Source organism: Chiloscyllium plagiosum, unplaced genomic scaffold (assembly GCF_037043375.1).
Source record: "Chiloscyllium plagiosum isolate Xiang-an unplaced genomic scaffold, Cpla_swu_hap1 HiC_scaffold_10, whole genome shotgun sequence".
Taxonomy (NCBI): Eukaryota; Metazoa; Chordata; class Chondrichthyes; order Orectolobiformes; family Hemiscylliidae; genus Chiloscyllium; species Chiloscyllium plagiosum.
In genome coordinates, this window is record NW_028270148.1 from 21,334,318 (window position 1) to 21,354,328 (window position 20,011).

A 20,011-nucleotide genomic window follows, 5' to 3' on the forward strand; every position below is an offset into this window, starting at 1 on the left:
CATAAACTACAGCCCACTTCTTCCATTCTAGTCTTTGAACCCCATATTAATTTTTCTGAATTTTATATGCCAATTTGAATTTGGCTCAGATGGTAATCTAGAGTTTATAACCTCCCTGAGATTCTGCCTTTTAATTTAGCTGAGTTCCTCATACTCTGTATTCAGAACCTCTTTCCTAGTTCGGTCCAGATGACTAGTAAGTAGAAAGGCAAAGACCACTGCATTCCCCTTCGCCCCCTGAGGAGATGTCCCAAACCGGGCACTGGTCAGGCATCACAGCCCTCTGAACCCCTTCTCTGTGTTGCAGAAAAGAGTGTCAATTCACCTCAGTCTTCCAAAATAAAGCAAAATACTGTGGATGCTGGAAATCTGGAACACGTAGAGAGAATGTTGAAGAAACTCAGCAACGCTTGTGAAGAGAGGTATAGAGTTAACGTTTGGAATCCAGTGTGGAACTTCTGAATGGAGAATCTTTTTTAGTCAAGGCCTGACCACAATCTGCAAGGCACTAGTCTGGATTGTGATGGAATACTCCTCACTTGCCTGGATGGTGCAACTTCAAAAATGCTCAAGAAGCTTGACACCATCCAGGTCAAAACAACCCACAGTTGAGGACTCTGGGTCTGTTCTCAGTGGAGTTTAGAAGGATGAGGGGAGTTCTAATTGAAACAACAGAACAATGAGATGCTTGGGTAGAGTGAATGTAGAGAAGATGTTTCCATGGGCGGCACGGTGGCACTGCTGCCTCACAGCGCCAAAGACCCGGGTTCAATTCCCGCCTCAGGCGATTGACTGTGTGGAGTTTGCACATTCTCCCCGTGTCTGTGTGGGTTTCCTCTGGGTGCTCCGGTTTCCTCCCACAGTCCAAAGGTGTGCAGGTCAGGTGAATTGGCCATGCTAAATTGCCCGTAGTGTTAGGTAAGGGGTAAATGTATGGGTGGGTTGCGCTTCGGCGGGGTGGTGTGGACTTGTTGGGCCGAAGGGCCTGTTTCCACACTGTAAGTAATCTAATCTAATCTAATCAGTAGGAGAGACTAGGACAAGAGGGCACAGTCTCAGAATGAAGGGACAACCCTTTCAAATTGAGATGAGGAGGAACGTCTTCAGCCAGAGTGTGGTGAATGTGTTGTTGATGGCTGTGGAATCCAAGTCATTTAGTGTATTTAAGATAAAGATTGATACGTTCTTGAATAGTAAGGAGATCAAAGGATACTGGGAGAAGAATGGGGTTGAGAACTATATCTGCTACAATCAAATGGTGGCACAGACCTGATGGGCTGAATGGCCAAATTCTGCTCCTGTATCTTATAATCTTAAAGCAGCAAATCATGTTGTGCAGTTATATCCACAGTGTGGTTAGGGAGTGAGTTCCAGCATTTTGACCCAGCAATGATTTTGTTTTCTGATCAGTATGGTGTATGACTTGGTGGCTGTGGTTCCCCTTGACTGTTATTCTTATCATTCTAAACAGCAGTAGTTGTAATTTTGGCTGTTACTTTCAAAGAAGCCTTGTAATGTGTGGATATCTGATAAGGACGGATTGCACTCAACTATCTGATCAAGCTCACACTCTCCACACTCAGTGGCCTGGGTGAGTTGCTGCAGTGTACCCTATGGGCAGTACCTTCTGCTGCTTCTGTGCAGCACTGGTGGAGAGAGTGGATGTTTAAGGTGATGGAGAGGGTGTTAATCAAATGTCCTGGATGGAGATTAGAATGGCATTCATAAAGGTAAGTGAAAAGTATTCCATCATACACAAATTTTACTCATGTATTTTCAGAAGTTGACATTCCTAATATTACTGTTCTTGTAGCAATGCAGCATTATTGTTGTGAGGCGATTTACACTGTGAAATTTTAGCAAGCATTCATGATTCATTGGCTGAATGCTTTTGTTATTCGCGATGAGAAAAAGTCATAAAAAACTTTTTACGGCGAACGTGTTTTACAATCCCAGTCTAATATTACAGACTGGATCCCCCTTTTACTCTGGCCTGATGCTGCTGCAATTCCATCCATTTAATAATAATAATGAATGATTGTAAAAGTCAAATGTAAATTGGACCCATGTATTGATAACTGGCTAAAACTGTGCAATTGCCGTATTTCATATATCATTGGAAACTGGCCCGGCAAACTTAGATCAGCTAAGAAGCCTGACCTTTGGCAGAACAAAACAGTAGTTGGGAGGAGAACTTCTGGCAGCTGTAACTTTGGACCAAGAGTAAAATATTTTATCAATCAAAACCTACAAGTTCATAGATGGCCAAGTGTTTTTGAGGTGGAGAAGATGACGTGGTGATAATTGCAGTGATTGTAACAAGGTCAGCCAGGTGGATGACATAGAATATGAGTCCTCTGGTTGGGGCTGTTAATCTGCTCCAATCAGGGAGCCTTGGCTGACAGATATAAACAGGAGTGTCAGAGGTTCTGTTCACTCTGAGAGCTGGCTCTGAGGGAGCTGGATCAGTGTCAAGGAATCTCTGTGTAAATAAAGGGGAACTTGGTGACAGGATACCGATCTCTGTGGAGTTATTTCAGAAATGTTACTAAGCTAGTAATCTAGAGGCTATTGTGTTCAAAGAAAGCACAAAACCCTAAACTGCAGTTCATAGTAAACACACACATACAATAGATCACTTTTATGGGAATACAATTGAATACATTCCAGAAATTCTCTTTAGGCGTCTCTGGCTGATGTAAAAATGAAAGGTTAAACTTCAATCTCTTTTAATTACATTCTCTGTCAATTGTTTCATGTTAATCACCTTAGACTGAATGACAAGTCTATTCCTGTGTTGATTTGAGTTCAAATCCCATCCTGGCAGCTGGTGGAATATAAATTCAATTAATAAATCTGAAATTGAGAGTTTGTGTCAACAGCACATTGTTATAAAAACTGCCTGGTTCACTAATGCCTCTTTAGGGAGGGAACTCTGTCTAAGCCAGTCTGGCCTACATGTGACTCTAGACCAATAGAAATGTGACTGTCCCATAACTCCACTCTGAAATGGCCCGAGAGAGAGCATTCTAAGCCCCATTTTAATGCCTTGTCTGGGATATGGCACCCTCAACAGTGCAGCATTTGATCAATATTTCACTAAAGAGTCAGCCTAGGTTATGTTTTCCAACCACTAAACTGGCTTCAAGAACAATACAATTATTAAACAACAGCATCTTGACTGGGGAAGTTACATAAGAATAAAAGAAATCTGAACGTGTAGGCCATTCAGTCTCTCAAACCTGACCCACCATTCTGTTAGCTCATGGCTGATCTGTCCCAGGCCTTAACTCCTTCTATGTGCCAACCCCTTGTGTACTCAACTCCTTAATATTAAATACGGTGGGTGACATGGTGGCTCAGTGGTTAGCACGGCTGCTGCACAGCACTGGGGACCCGGGTTTGTCTCCAGTCTCTGGTGACTGCCTATGTGGAGTTTGCACATTCTCCCTGTGTCCAAAGATGTGCAGATCAGGTGAATTGGCCATGCTAAATTGCCCATAGTGTTAGGTGTTTTAGTCAGATGGAAATGGGTCTGGAGGGTCAGTGTGGACTTGTTGGGCCAAAGGGCCTGTTTCCACACTGTTGGGAATCTAATCTAAAATACTTGGTGATCTCGCCTCCACAATTCTCTGGGGTTAAAAATTCTCAATATTCATTCCCCTCAGGAGAAATTCCTTTGCATTTCTGTTTTAAATGACTCTTTCTTTTATTCTTTTAACTATGTTCCCTAGTTCATTCATGGAAATATCTTCTCGACAGCTTCCCTGTCAAGCTCCCTCAGAATCTTGTGTATATCAATAAGATCACTCCTAAACTCCAATGAATAAAAACCTAAACTGTTTACCATTCTTGACAAGTCAACCCATTCAGGAATCTGCCTAGTGAACGTCTTTTGAACTGCCCCAATACCTGCCTTAAATGTTAAATTATTAAAGCAAATGAAAACTAGCGTACAGTTTGTCAAGTTGTTGACCTCCATCAGCACCTTTTCTCCTTATTATAAGTCGTTATCACTTGAAATTTGGCATTCTTTCATTTGGCCTGATGAGTGCAAGAGAAAGACCTTTGGCAATGTGCCTCAACTTTCAGAAAGATAGCTTTTTAAATGTCCATATTATTTTGTTTCTGAGTTGCTCACAGCACCATATTTGAGACTAATTTTAAATTCCTGCTGACTCCAGGCTAATCCTGGGGGCAGGTAGCCTTACTGTTAATACCCTGTTAATGTACAATATATCTTTTATCGAGCTAATACATTATTAGAATAAAGTTGATTCTGCATGCAGCGCAATCATCCACTGTCTTTCATTTGTAAAAATGCTTTTCTCTTGCTTTTAGATTGTCAAACCTGCCAAAATTAAAATTCTGTATTCCTCACAGACTACACAGATCAATCTTTCAGTCAGCGAGACCATTCAGTCTGAGGTGATAACATGAATTGTGCTCATTTTTGTTTGTAAAGTATTTGAAGCAATTGACCTTTTCATTTTATATAAGCCGCGGATATCTGAAGAGAATTTCTGGACTGTATCCAATTGCATTCCCATAAAAATGATCCATGTGTGTTCATGTTTACTATGAACCCATAGTTTATGGTTTTGTGTTTTTTTGGAACACAAGGACATCTGAAATAGGAGCAGCAGTAAGTCATTTGGCTCCTTTTGAGCTTGCTCAGCTACTCAAGGTTGCAACTGATCTTACTTGAACTCCCCCTGCCTGCCTTATCCCCATATCTGTTAATTCCCTGAGTACCTAACAAATCCACTGCTCTGTTTATTGACTGTACTCAACAACTGAGCTTTCTGAGTTCAGTAAGAAACAAATCACAATTCAAAGTTTGTGCGAAGATTTGTAGCTCGGGTGCTCATTATTGTGGTTCTGGAACGCCGAGCTGGAAGTTTTTGTTGCAAACATTTCATCCCCTGGCTAGGCGACATCATCAGTGCTTGGGAGCCTCCTGCGAAGCGCTTCTTTGATGTTTCCTCCGGTGTTTATAGTGGTCTGTCCCTGCCGCTTCCGGTTGTCAGTTTCAGCTGTCCGCTGTAGTGGTTGGTATATTGGGTCCAGGTCGATGTGTTTGTTGATGGTCACTGATCACTGATGATGTCGCCTAGCCAGGGGACGAAACGTTTGCAACAAAAACTTCCAGCTCGGCGAACAGAACCACAACAACAAATCACAATTCCTTGAGAGAGTAAATTTCTCCTCATCTCAGTTCTAAACAACTGACCACAGTGACCTAAATTCACCAGTCAGAGGACACATTTTCTCAGTGTCTACCCCTTCCAATCTCTAAGTATGTTTTATGTTTTACCCAGAAAGGAAAACTGGTGAATGAGACATAGCAGTCCAATTCAGCTTTCCTGACCAGTGAACGACATTTCCAAGTTATACAGTTTTTCGACTTTTTTATTGTTCTTCCCCTCTTGGTAGTTAGATTCACTGTAAATTCCAGAAAATATTGGATTTGTCTATTCAATCTCTCCCCAGAGAACAATCCCCACATTCCAGAAATAACTCCATTGAACCTTAGCTGCACTCCCTCTACAACAATTACATTGTCCCTTAGGTAAGGAGACCAAAACGGAATACTATACTCTAGGGCGGCCTCAATAGTGCTCTGTATAATTGTAGTAAAACATTTTTTTTCTTATACATTTCCTAATTGCTTGCTGTACCTTTTTATTCTTCATTCATTCATGGGATAAACATTTGTTGCATATCCCTGATTGCCCCTGAACTGAATGGTTTACTTGGCCACTTAAAAAGGTAGTCAAATGTCAACCACATTATTATAGATCTGATGTTATCTTTAGGTCAGATCAGTTAAGGATGGCAGATTTCCAAAATGACATTAGTGAACCAAGTGGGTTTTATAACAACAATCATTTATAGCTTTGTGATTATTCTTTTGAAACTAGCCGTATAATTTAATTCAAATAAAATATAAAACACATTTTCCCCATGTACCACAACAGGGATGGCACGGTGGCTCAGTGTGCTAGGGACTTGGGTTCAATTCCAGCCTTGGTCGACTGTCTGTGTGGAGTTTGCACATTCTCCCAGTGTCTGCATGGGTTTCCTCCGGGTGCTCCGGTTCCCTCCCATAATTTAAAGATGTGCAGGTCAAGTGAATTGGTCACGCTAAATTGCCCGTAGGGTAGGGGCAAAATATAGGGTAGGGGAATGGGTCTGGGTGGGTTACTCTTCGAAGGGTTGGTGTGGTCATGTTGGGCCAAAGGGCCTGTTTCCACACTGTAGGGATTCTGATTCTAATTCTAATTTTAGCCCAAATGCTCAAGAGTACCAAGCTGGCCATCTTGATTAATAGCGAAGTGACATTATCATGAGACCACTGCCTCTCCATGTTGGCTTTCAGTACCTCGTGTACAAAGACATTATAGTTTGTTTGAATAAGCACACTGCCTTACCCCCTCCATTCAAAAAACAAACATTCTGATTTTTTTTTTCACTTGGATACTATCATTATATTCAATCTGCTGTGTTATTGCCCATTAGCCCAGCTATCTAATCCTTCTGTGGTTCATTTGTGAGCTCTTCAATGCTTACTTTTCCATCCAACTTTGCAGTGTCACCAAAACTGAATATGTCCCACTCGGACCACTCACCGAAGTCATTAATGTAGATTGTAAATAACTGACACTCAAATACTCCTCTTTGTGGCACTCGAGTAGTTACAACTTGAAATGCCCTGTTCATTCCTCCTATTTTTTTCTGATCATTAACCAATCCTGACTCCATACTAACTATACCCTTGAACCCTGATCTTGTGTAATATGTCTTGTGTAGCATTTTAAAATGTTTTAGAAAATCCACTGGTTCCTCTTATCCAAACCATTAGTTAAATCCTCACAAACTAACAGACTTGTCAAACATAATTTTACTTTCAGAAATCCATTCTGACTCTGCTTGATAATGTTAAGATTTTCTAAGTGTCTTGTCACAACTTTCTGGTGACACGTTATATACCTTTGAAGATGTGTTGTTCTTCAAAATATTTCAGTTTCTCTTGAAAATGTATTCTTGGGAGGCAGACATTTTTGTGCTTACACTTGGTGGCTGTTTACTGTACAGGTTACTGTATGGTTACAGTACTGTTACCTCTCAGTCGGAAAGTTTGTAGGTTGAAATCCCATTTTTTAAAATAGAAACCTTCAGCTTAAAAATCGAGACTGACACTTCACTGCAAGACAGGAAATGGAGACAGTCAGAGGTGCCATCTTTCATCTGAGACGTTAAACTGAGACAATGTCTGCTTTCTCAGTATGGGAGCACATCCCATGGCACTATTTTAAGAAGAGCAGATGAGATCTTCCCTGTGATCTGATGAATCAGCAACATAGAAAGCAGAGTGTCTGGACATTATGCTTTTTTTTGTTTAAGAGCTTGCTGTGCAAAAATTACCTAAGTATTTTCATAGACTACAACTGTGACTATATCACAAATGTGTTTGACTGTAAAACAGTTTAGGATGTCCTGAGGTCACAAGATGTAGTGTATAAATACTCATCTACCTACAACACATGGACTGCAGCTCACGACCATCTTCAGTGCAACTAGGGGTGTGCAGTAAATGCTGGCCAGCCAGTGATGCCAATGATCAAGAAGTGAATAAAATAAATCTTTTTTTTTCTGAAGTATTGTCAATTTAAATACACCCATGTTGGAGATTCTCCCATCTCTGAACCATCTTTGCGTCTTGTTAAAGATATCCAGCCTTATTAGCAATGCATAGACATGTCTCCTTGTAGTTGTAGAAGAGAACAAGGTTGACAACTTCCATCTGCTGCTTTGCCTTGAACAGAATTCACTTCAATTCCACAGATGAAAGAGTTGGGTATCATCATGTACAACTGCAGCTGCCTCGGCTTAGACCTGCACAAAGTCTTCTCCGTGTATTGGCAGCTAGAGTACCAAGACTCTCCACCTGAAATCTGGTCAAAGAAGCTCTTCGGTATTTCCAGCATGCAATCCCCCCTCAAACTACAGCTGAATGGGTTTGAAGCCGATGTCTATCTAGCTGTAAGTAATGTTTCATTTTGGTACCTATTATATTGCCAGCTTTGTCAGAGAATGGGGCAGACTTACACTTTATGAAACCCCTCATTAATTCTGGAAGTAAATATTAAGCAATAAGTGCATCTTGCTTAGTGATGATTGTGGAGTCTTCCTATTGGTCCTGGCAAACATTGCCTAATCAACATACAGTAGAGACATATATCCTTGAGTATGACAGACTCTAACATATGGTAGAAAACATGAGCTACACGGGGTGCATTCAAACTGTAGAAGTGAGAGCATTCAGAGATGATAACACTACTTTGATACTTCATTCCTGGCTAATGTACCAGCTGAAAGTAGCCTTGGCCAGTGTTGAGAAAAGTAATGGAATACAGGCGACTAGCATTCTGACATAACCTTGATTAATACTTGCTAATTCACATCTTCCGTCTCCATAGACCTCTCCTGAACATTTATGCCCCAGTGGCCGCACCAAAGATATCGATGCTGTTCTCAGGGTTATTGCCAATGCTCAGAAGTTCATAGACGTGGCTGTCATGGATTTTCTACCCCTTGTCAATCGCAGTAATGCTCAGAGGTCAGTATAACATACTCATTATCTGGTTTAATTTAGATATTTTATGATTAGAAATATACCATTTAATTTTGGAGCCCAAAAGCCAGTTGATCAGAGTTCAAGACCAGCATGTTCCTGTGAGGATGAAAGATAAGGATGACAAAAGATATTGAAAGTATAGTTAAAAAGAAAAAGGCATATGTAAGGTCTAGAAAACTAAAATCAAACAAGGCCCTTGGGGAGTGTAATGGAAGCAGAAAAGAGAACCAGAAAGAGGTGTTACGATGGCCCAGTAATTAGTCCTGCTGTCTCACAGAGCCAGAGTCCCGGGTTCGATTCCAATGTCTGTGAGGAGTTTGCACATACTCCCACGCCTGCATGGATTCCCTCCGGGTGCTCCGGTTTCCCCCCAGTCCAAAGATGTGCAGGTTAGGTGGATTGGCCATGTTAAATTGCCCATAGTGTCCAGGGTACTGCAGGTGGGTGGATTAGCCATGGGAAATGCAGGGTTACAGGAATAGGGTAGGGGAGCAGGAGTGGGTGGAGTGCTTTTAGGAGGGTTGGTGCAAGCACGATGGGTGAAATGCTCTGCTTCCACATCATAATGAATCTACAATTCTAACCTAAACAAGAAATTAGGAGGGCTAGAAGGGGCCATTAAATATTCTTGGCAAGCATGATTGGCCCACTCAAGGACAAAGGAGGGAGTTTATGTTTGAAGCCGGAGGCAGTGGGTAAGGTCCTTAATGAGTTCTTCACATCGATGTTCAGCAAGGAGAAGGACATGGTTGATGGTAACATTAGAGAGGAGTGTGTTGTTATTCTGGGGCATGTCAGTATTAAGAAGGTGATTTTGGGTGTCTTAGAGCATCAAAGAAGAGTCGCAGAGCCTATTGGGAACTATCCTTGGATACTAAAGGAGGCAAGGGAGGAAATTGCTGGGGTCTTGACAGAGATCTTTGTATATTCTTTAGCCCCAGGCGAGGCCTCAGGAGACTGGAGAAAAGGCAATGTCGTTCCTTTGTTTAAGAAGGGCAACAGGAATAATCCAGGAAATTATAGGATGATAAGCCTTATATCAATGGGAGGGAAATTATTGGAGAGAATTCTTAGGCACAGGATTTACATTGATTTGGAAAAGAATGGATTTATTAGGGATTGTCTCGCAAGCTTGATTGAGGTTTTTGATGAAGTAATCAAAGATAATTGAGCGTGGGGCAGTAGATGTTGTCTATATTGACTTGTCAGTGCTTTTGTAAAGGTCTGGCTGGTCCAGTGGAATCTATGGTGAGTTGGCAAATTGGATACAAAATTGATTTGGTCATAGACGACAGTGTGTTTGTGGACGGGTGTTTTCCTGACTGGACGTCTGTGACAAGCCCTCGTGGTGTTCTGCAAGGATCCAGTGCTGGGGTTTCTGTTGTCTGTAATGTATATAAATGATTTCGTTGAAAAGGTAGGTGGCCTGATTATCAAGTTTATGGATGACACGAAAACTGGAGGATTTGTGGATAATAAGGTAGATTATCAAAGGGTACAGCAGCATGTAGATCAGTTGGAAAGCTGGGCAGAGAAATGACAGATGGAATTTAAGTGTACAACAAATGTGGGTGAGTGTGACCTGATACATTTTGGGAAGTCAAATGCACAAGGAAAGTATACTGTAAATGGTAGAACCCTTTGGAGTATTGATATTCAGAGGGATCTTTGGGTACAAGTCCATAGCTCTCTGAAAGTGGCAAAGCAAGTGAATAAAGTAGTAATGAGGTATATGGCATGCTTGCCTTCATTAATCAGGGCATTAGGTATAAAAGTTGGCAAGTCATGTTGCAGCTGTTAAGTTAGGCCACAATTGGAATACTGCATACAGTTCGGGTCGCTACATTATAGGAGGGATGTGAAGACTTTGGAGAGGGTGCAAAAGAGATTAAGTAGGATGTCACTGGGATTGGAATACATTAGCTAATAAGGGGAGGTTGAACAAACTTGGATTGTTTTCCTAGAACTTCAGAGGCTGAGGGATGATCTGATGGAAATTTCTAAAATTGAGAGGTGTGGATAGTCAGAATCTCTTTCCCAGGGTGGAAATGTTAAACATTAAGAATGCTAGGTTTAAGGTGAGAGGTGGAAAATTTAAAGGAGATGTGTGAGGAAAGTATTTTATACAGAGTGTGGTAGGTGCCTGGAATGCGTTGCCAGGGGAGGTGCTTGAAGCAAGTACAATGGCAACATTTAAGAGGCATTTAGGCAGACACACAAACAGCAGGGGATAGGGGAATGTGGACTAGGCAGTGGGATTAATAGGCCGAAGGGCCTGTTTCAGTGCTGTACTGTTCTGTGTTTAAGTCCTCTATGGATTTGCATTGGCTCTAAATGTCCCAGTTGGAAAACTTACCATTCCAGCTCAGAGTAAACCGTAAAATTCTGATTTTGATTCACAGTCTGTGCTGAAATTGCTGCCAATACCACAGTTGCCAATCTAGAATAGAGAAGATTTACGGCAGCCAGACACCTTGCTCCCGATCTCTCTCATTCAAAATTGTGACTGTTTGGACAAGGGGATTGAACCTGATTGCAATGCCTGAGAGAAAATGGTAGATGAAGCAACTAGCATCCTACAGTCATACCCCACCCCATTTCCCTCAGCATCAGGTGATTCCTTCAATAGAGTACGGGGTCAGAACAGTGAGGTGCAGTGAGAAATAAATACTGTTCACTTTACAAAACCAGTTACAGTGAATTTACTACAAGTGTACTATACTGAGTAGGGTCTGTTTTTGTTAATGTGCATCAGGCACAATTTAGAAAACTGGCAACCTGAATGCAGATCTGTTTTGTAGCAGGGTTCAACAAATTAATGTAATTTACTGTTCATTGCCGGCCTGAAATTATTTAGTTAGTGCTGCAGGAGACTGGAAACAAATGAATTCTCATTATGATGGCAGTACACAGGAAGCCAAGATACTCAACGTCAAACTGCTTATCGATAAAAGAACTACATTAGTTAGAAATCAATTTGCAAAGATTATATCAAATTTGAGTAGTTTATGGCATAATGGTTAGATTCTTTTGATCTGCCCACATCCTTAATTCATCATTTTTAAAATCATTTTTTATCATTCTTACTGCGTGAATGCTGAGACCCAGAGACAGTTTGGCTATGCCGATGATGATATAGTATGGCTGTGGGAGCTGTTATCAGTTAGTGGTCATAACATAGGAACTGATACTAGACGGTTTCCTTTCCTATTGGAAAGCTATTGTTGTTTATCTGAAGGACAGAATGAATCTCCACTTGAAAAGATAAGGTCTGATTAGGAATAGTCAGTAAGGCTTTGTCAGAGGGAGGCCATTCCCAAACAATTCAACTGAACTTTTTCAAGGTGATCAGGAGTATAGAGGTGGGTAGTGCAGTTAATGTGGTTTATATGGATTTCAGCAAAGCCTTTGACGTGGTCCTACATGGGACATTGGGATCGAAGATAAAAGCTCATGGAATCCTGGATAACCTGGCAAGGTGAATCCAAAATTAGTTTAGTGACATGAGACAGAGGGTAGTGAGAGAAGGTTGTTTTTGTGACTGGAGGCTAGTGTCCATTAGCCTACCACAGATCAGTTTTGGGTCCCTTATTGTTCAACAATATAGATGAGGATGTGGGGGGATGGTAAGTAAATTTACAGATGACTTGAAGATTGGCTGGGTGGCTGACAGTGAAGAAGAAGGTCTTAGGTTACAGAAGGATATAGATTGGGCAGATCAGTGGGTAGAAGGAATCAAACCCGAAAAAGTGAGAGAGTGTGCATTTTGGAATAAGTAACAAGACAAGAGAGTTCTCGATGAATGCCAGGACATGAGCAAGCTCAGGGGAACTGGAGGTGCTTGTTCACAGTTCCCGGAAGGTTGATAAGGCAAGTTAATAGGGTGGTTAAGAAGGTGCACGGAACACTTGGCTTTATCAGTCGAGGCATAGATTATAAAGCAGAAAGGTATTGTTGGAGCTGTACAGGACTTTGGTTTAACTACATTTGGAATAGCCTGTGCCCAGTTCTGGTCACCACACTATAGGAAGGATGTGATTGCACTGGAGGGGTGTGAAGGAGATTCACCAGGATGGAGCAGTTTAGCAATGAAAGGAAGCTAGATAAGCCTGGGTTGTTTTCTTTAGAACAGTGAAGGTTGAGGGTGGACCTGATTTGAGGTGAATAAGAAGATTGAGGACTGAATAGAAAGCCGCTGTTCTCCTTAGTTGAAAGGTCAATAAGGGGGATGGGAGGAGGTTTAGAGGGGATTTGAGGTAAAGGAAATTCACCCAAAGGTTGGTGGGAATGTGACAAACACTGCGTGGGAGGGTAGTTGAGGTGGGAAATCTCACAACCTTTAAAAAGTATTTGGATGAACATCTGTCATAACATTCGAGAATATGGACCAAGTAGTGGAAGGTGGATCTAGTGTAGATTTAGGATAGTTTTTGTCAATGCAGACCCCTCCATCGGCCAAAGGACCTCTTCTGTATTGTATGATTCTATGGTATTCTATAAACTATCTTCTTCTGCATCACTTTTCCATAAAGTTAGGCTTTCATTCATAAGATGTTGATTATCCCTTTTAATTTGTTTGTACATCATCAGAACGTATGGGGAGGAGAAATTGATTAACATTGCTATAAATCTTGTTCCATTTTCTTGTATAATCATGGAATGAGACAGCTCAGAAGTTGGGCTGCTCTACCCATTGTGATTATGCTAACTCTTTTTGCAGCACTATCCAATTAATTCCATTCCTCTACTCTCGCCTCTTAGTCCTCTAACTGATTTCCTTTCCATTTCTGCCTCCAACATGGAGTTGTTATCCTAATAAGTAGCCTATAACTTGGCTCCATCTCAAACACCTTCTGGAAATCCAAATCTATTGCAACCACTGCTTCCCCTTTTATCTTGCTTGGTAGCTCCTCAAAGAATTCTAACAAATTTGTCAGATATGATATCCCTTTTGTGAAGCTATCCTGACTCTGCTTGTCATGTACATTTCTAAATGCTTTGCTAATGCATTCTTTATGACAAACTAACATTTCTGAAAATAAAAATGTTCAGCCAACGCCTATAGTTACCTGTTTCTTGCACTGGTGAGCAACAATATAAAATAAAGGAATTAATTTTAAAGGGGGTGCAGGAGCAGAAAGATTTGGACATATATGTGCACATATCATTGAAGGTGGCAGGTCAGATGCAGAGAACATTAAATAAAGCTACAATGTTCTCAGTTTTATTAATTGGGGCATGGAATACAAGAGTAATGAGGTGATGTTGAACTTGTACAAGACACTTGTTAAACTTATTGCGTCAGGTCAAGTCATTAAAGTCCCAGCAAGACCATAGGCTGTTCACAGATTTGTGAAAGACAACTGATGGTGAGTTTAACCTGTTGGTCACCACACTTCAGGTGAGGGGGCAAGGTTGAGAAGTTGGGTCACTCAGCTGGTGTATGAGGAGGCCTGGCGGAGTTGTATCCCAGGCTGTTGAGGAAATATCCGGGTCCCCAGCAGTAATTCCCAAATCCTCTCTGGCCAGAGGACTGCTAACATTGTCCCATCATTAAAAGATGGAAGAAGGGTTAGACCAGAAATTACAGGCCAGTCAGTTTAACATCAATATGGAAGAATGATTTGGAGATGCTGGTGTTGGACTGGGGTGTACAAAGTTAAAAATCACAACACCAGGTTATAGTCCAACAGGTTTACTTGGAAGCACTAGCTTTCGGAACGCTCCTCCTTGTCAGGTGGTTGTAGGGAAGAAGTTATTAAAATGAATTCTGAGACAGGATATATTTGCATTTGAAGAGACATGGCTGAGTCAGGGAAAGTCAGCATGGATTTGTTAAAGGTAGATCATGTTTGATAACTTTGAATTTTTGAGAAGGTAACCAGGAGTGTTAATAAGGGGAGGGTATTTGATTTGGTGTACGTGAACTTTAGCAAGGCATTAATAGCCGATGGGATCCAAGACAAAGAGTTGCTGCAGCTGCCCCTAGCCATTAGTGACTGATAAACAAGGACAGCCAGATCCCCTTGACACCTTAACAGCATTCCCTTAATAGCATCTCACCGCTTAAAAATATTCTGCCTTTCTGATTTTCTTTCTACAAAAGTGAATAACTTCATACTGAATGTGTGTCCATTTATCATGTTCTAGACTGTTGACTTGCCCAGCCCTCTTGAAGCCTCCTTATATCTTCCTCATGACTTACATTCCTTTCCGGTCTGGTGTCATCATAAAATTTGTGAATGTTACAGTTGGTCCCCACACCCAAATTATTTATAGAGAATGTGAACAACAATGGGTCTCTCACGGATCCTAGTGATACGTTATCAGTAATAGTCTACCATCCTGAGACTGACTCGTTTATTCTGACTGTCTGTTTACAATCTTTTCAACAATTCTCAATCCTGGAGCTGTAGTGATGTCAACAACTGCTTCCTGGAATTGTGCCATGAAATCTGCAATCCCAGACCTGAGAGGGCAGATAGGACTTTGGCTTGACGCTATGTGAAAGACTGAGAGCAATAAGTGGTGGTGCCCAGTGACAATGGAGTGCCATGCATGGCAATGAGATCGAGAAAACTTCAATTCAATGTTTGACACAGATGAAAAGTGGGGGCTTACTGGAGCATGAGGATGTTGTCATAAAGAATTACATTGCTCTTTTAACAGAGGCATCAACCTTATAAATACATTTCTATTTTGAAATGTTGATATGATGCTGTAAAAACACACTTGATGTTTCTACAGGACTAATTGAATAACTTACGAAGAATTACATAAACATCATAAATAAATTTACTTATGTAAATAACTTACATGGGCACAATGGGACAAATGGCTTTATTCTTTCTACTTTTTTTCTGTAATACTGTGTTCATTTGCTGCTGATACACAAGCAACAATTTCTAGATTATTAAAAATATGGCAATGCATTTACATGATTGAGTAGAGTCAGGAGGTGAGTTACTTAATTTAATATTCCTTGCCTCTGAACTGCTCTCATGACTATAATAATTGTCTTGAGTCCTGTACAATTTCTGGGTTAGTGGTAACAATGATGGAATGGATTTCAGTGATGGTTACACCATTGAACATCAAGAGGTAGCAGTTAGATCATCTCTCATTCGAGCCAGATAGTCATTTGAGTGGCACAAATGTTATTTTGCCACATCTCAGCCCAAGCCTGGATATTGCCCTCACTTCCTAAAGCCTATCCACCAAGGCACAAGTCAGGAGTGTGATTGAACATTCCCCACTTGTCTGTATGAATGCAGCTCCACAAACACTCAAGAAACACGACACCATTCAGGACGAAGCAACTTCCTTGATGAGCACCACATCCCCAAACATCCACTCCCTCCACCACCGACACTCAGTAGCAGTTGTGTGTACTAGCTCGAAGATTCACTGCAGATATTCACCAGAGATCCTTAGATAACACCTTTCAAATCCTGACCATTTCCATCTAGAAGGACAGGGGAAACTGATATATGGGAACACCACCACCTGTAAGTTCCCCTCCAAGCCCCCCTCCAAGCCATTCACCATCCTGATTTGGAAATATATTGCAGTTGTTTCAGTGCCGCTGGGTCAAAATCCTGGAATTCCCTCCTTAACAGCATTGTAGGTCCACCTACAACACATGTACTACAGCAGTTCAGGAATACAGCTCCCTATTACAGTCTCAATGACAGCTAGGGACGAGCAATAAAATGTTGGGTCAACCAGCGGTATCAATGTCCCGGAAATTACCAGTCTGGGAAAGGAAAAGAGTAGAGCTAAACCCAGGAGAGCTTAGAATCATTTTAGACTGGCTTCAGGAGATTGAAGTTTCTGCTTAAGGAGCAGTTTTCAATTGTGTTAAATGTAAAAGTACAAAGTTCTGTTCTTTTTAGTTTTAAGTAGAAATTGTGCTTGGTCAAAATTACTTTTACTTATTTGTTACAGTTGAAGTATGCAAGTTTTTCGGGTCAACCTTTCAGCTGTTCACAGGATATTTAAATTTGTTTTGAAAGTCATTGAGCTTGACAGGGGTCAGTCATAACAATATCTTCATATCTTTCTCTTTCCTTAGATTCTGCAAAGTACAATACCAGTTTAACCTGGAAATGAAGGCTGCCATAGTTAAATATCAGATTATCAGTTTTGTTTGTTCTGCTCAAGGCAAGAAATCCTTGTGTTGTGTTTCAGATACTGGCCTCTGATAGATAATGGCCTGCGGGAAGCTCTGTTTCTGCGGAGAGTCAGGGTGCGAATGTTGGTCAGCTGCTGGAAAGGAACCTACTTGCCAATGCTCAACTTCCTATGGTCCCTGAAAATGTTCTGCAGTGAGCCCATCAACTGCAGCTTCGAAGTGGTGAGTGCCGTCCACTTCCAGAGATTTCCTCCTTACTCCATCACTGGTCTTACCTCTAGCTGCTTTGGCTTACTGTTCTGAAATTACCTCCTCTCTGTCTTGCCACTTCTCTCTCTTCCTCTGTGACACTTTGCAAAGCTGTATGGGTTGGACCAAAGGGTCTGTTTCCATGCTGTACATCTCTATGACTCTATCTGTGCTAATATCATCTTCTGTGGATGAGTGTCACATTTTGTTTGGGCTTCTTGTCTATGTTAAATATGATATAAAAATGCAAGTTATGAATGCACAGGACTCAGCGTCCACATGGAATCACCACCTGTTGGATTTTCCACCGAGATAAGGTTTTATACTCAGGGTGTAGATAGAAGTTTAGCCCAATAGGGGAGCCATTTTAGCATCAGATGGCTGGCAAAATGCAGGTGATAGTGAATCATTCACCTGTTTTGTTCCTTTTGCAATTTAAGGTCAAGGGAAAAGAAAGTTCAGTGTGATATGAAGAGGAGAGGAGAAGAATAACTTACTGAGACCTAAAATGGCATATAATCTGGCTGCAGGACCAGGTGTCCATTTAAACTGAAACGGCTGAAATTTATGAGGCTAACCAGGCCCTGAGTAGGAAGGAGGTGACAGATGGCAAAAAGAGAACTGCCGAACATTTGACAAGGGATTGTGGGAGCAAGAGAGGAGGAGGAGGACTTGGAGAGAGACAGCAACAACTAAAAATATGAGAGAAGATGATAAGACTAATAGTAGCATCTAAAAGACCAAGAGACAGAAAGAACCCAAGATTATCAAGCAGCAGCACCTAAGAGAACTGTCCAGTCCAGTTAAATCTAGTCTCTAGTTCCAGAGCAAAATGACCATGTTCTGAGTAAAAGTGTAATGTCACAGGAAAACAAGTAGTTGATTGATTAATGAGTTTTTTTTTAGTTTTAACTTCTTAAAAACTTGAGAATCTCTGTTGACAGCCCCAAAATGCACTGAGAAGATGTGCAAAATGTGTATGTGCAGCATGTCATTCTATTCTATCTGTTCATATTTATTGTGCTCCTTTGGGTGCTGCTCTGTACTGGCAAAGTGTTTCACAGTGTGTTCATGTGCAGAAATCTCCAGAATGTGAACTTTTCTGAGATCTCAAGAGACAAAACCTGAAAACTCAGCTAAGTCTAGTCTTTGGGAAGTTGTATTAGTAGTAGTTAGGTTTACTCATAATAATAAAGCTTGTTAGAGTGTTACCTGGATGCACACTTCCAGGAAGCAGTGGCACCACTTAGGATAGGGCCATCTGATCTGATCCATGGACAGGAATAAATAGCTGCGACTGTGAATGAGGCAGGCTTTGAGATTGAGAAGTGGAGCATCAGCCCTTCAATTATCCAATGGGGTTGGGTTCTTACAGTCTGAATCAATTAAAAAGGACATGTAGAGCGGATGAGCAAATTTAGCCTGGCATCGCAATACATGAAACCGTTCAAGGTAGAAGAATTATTAGAAATGTTTGATAGTAGCAAGGTGCAGTATAGATTAGATTCTGTTCAAGATTAGATTGGATTCCCCTACAGTGTGGAAACAGGCCCTTCGGCCCAACAACTCCACACCAACCCTCCAAAGAGTAACCCATTTCCCTCTGAATAATGCACCAAACACTATGGGCAATTTAGCATGGCCAATCCACCTGACCTACACATCTTTGGACTGTGGGAGGAAACCAGAGCACCCGGAGGAAACCCATGCAGATACGAGGAGAATGTGCAAACTCTACACAGACAGTTGCCTGAGGCTGGAATCCCTGGGTCCCTGCTAACCACTGAGCCACAGTGCCGCCCCTTGGCACAGTTCCCTGCAGCCAAGAGTATGAATCCTGAACAGTCTAGCCTTCCCAGTGCTGAGTTCAGAATGTTTTCTCTGGGCCGAAGAAGAATATACAATGGGATTGAGAAGCCCATGTAGATACCAGTGACATCGGTTGAACATTAAAGACGCATGTAACGAGGGTAACACAATCATGGACTTTAATTTACTTATAGAATGGGTAAACCTAATTGTCAATAATACTGTGGAGGATGAATTCCTGGAACATATGAGATGTTTTCTAAACCAGAATGTTGAGAATCCAACTCCAGAATGGGTTATTTTAGATCTCATATTGGGCAAGGAAAAAGCGCTAATTAATAGTTTGGTCATAAATAAGCCTTTAGGGAAAAGTGAGTGTAATATAATAGAATTTTAGATAAAGTTTATAAGTGATATAGGTCAATCTAAAACTAGGGCCTTAATTGTAAAGAGGAGATCAGGCATGAGGAGCAAATTGATTACTTTAGATTGAGAAGCTATGTTAAAATGTATGCTACTGGACAAGCAAATCTAGAATTTAAAGAATTGATATGTAGAACTTTGCTTGTGGATTGTGCTCCATAGAACTATTTTGGTAAATTCAAAGGGCCTTAGGTTCCTAATATTTAGGGTAATGCATTGTTATTTTTATAAAAAGTATTTTTATCCAAACCATTATTAATTAGCTACTTTGAGAAGTTTATAAACACATGGAAGACAGCAATAAATTAAGTTGAAGAGCTAAAACTAAGTTTAAAAATGATATTTTGCCCAAACAGTAAATCAGTGCACCCTTTGTGGCAGGTTCAATAAAATTGGCGTCTAGAAGTGAATACAAGTGAATACTAATTCAGTTGAGGGATTAATTGATTAACATAAACTACTTTTATAACCGATTGCATCATGTATTCCTTAACCTTTCTGCTATATAATTGTTTAATTGTATTTTTATATAAAGAGAAATGGAAATCAGTATTGTGACTGTGTTGAGCTGCAATTGAGGCATTTAGCTGACCACCTAAGGCCTAATGCAACGCCTTCAATCATCAGCCTTGGCACATTCTTGACTTTGAGTCAGAGGTTACAGGTTACTGTCCCTGGCGTCAGCACTTAGACTAGGCTGATGCTTCAGGAATACACTGTCTGAGATGCTGTCTTTCATGGGATGTTAAATTGAA

The 20,011-nt window shown here is 41.0% G+C and overlaps 1 protein-coding gene across 3 annotated transcripts in view; it reads left to right on the top strand.

Annotated features, from left to right (window-relative positions):
- The window catches only part of LOC122552660 (inactive phospholipase D5), a 91,398-nt gene that overhangs the window by 38,894 nt on the left and 32,493 nt on the right, over positions 1-20,011 (top strand). The window contains exons 6-9 of one of the 3 annotated variants that reach the window (XM_087991202.1): positions 4,342-4,428; positions 7,849-8,046; positions 8,484-8,623; positions 16,832-16,997. In XM_087991202.1, coding sequence (XP_087847328.1) covers positions 4,342-4,428; positions 7,849-8,046; positions 8,484-8,623; positions 16,832-16,997 — 591 coding nt within the window. The remainder of the gene's footprint in view (positions 1-4,341; positions 4,429-7,848; positions 8,047-8,483; positions 8,624-16,831; positions 16,998-20,011) is intronic. The other 2 variants (XM_087991203.1, XM_043695480.2) reach the window with 2 other exon arrangements.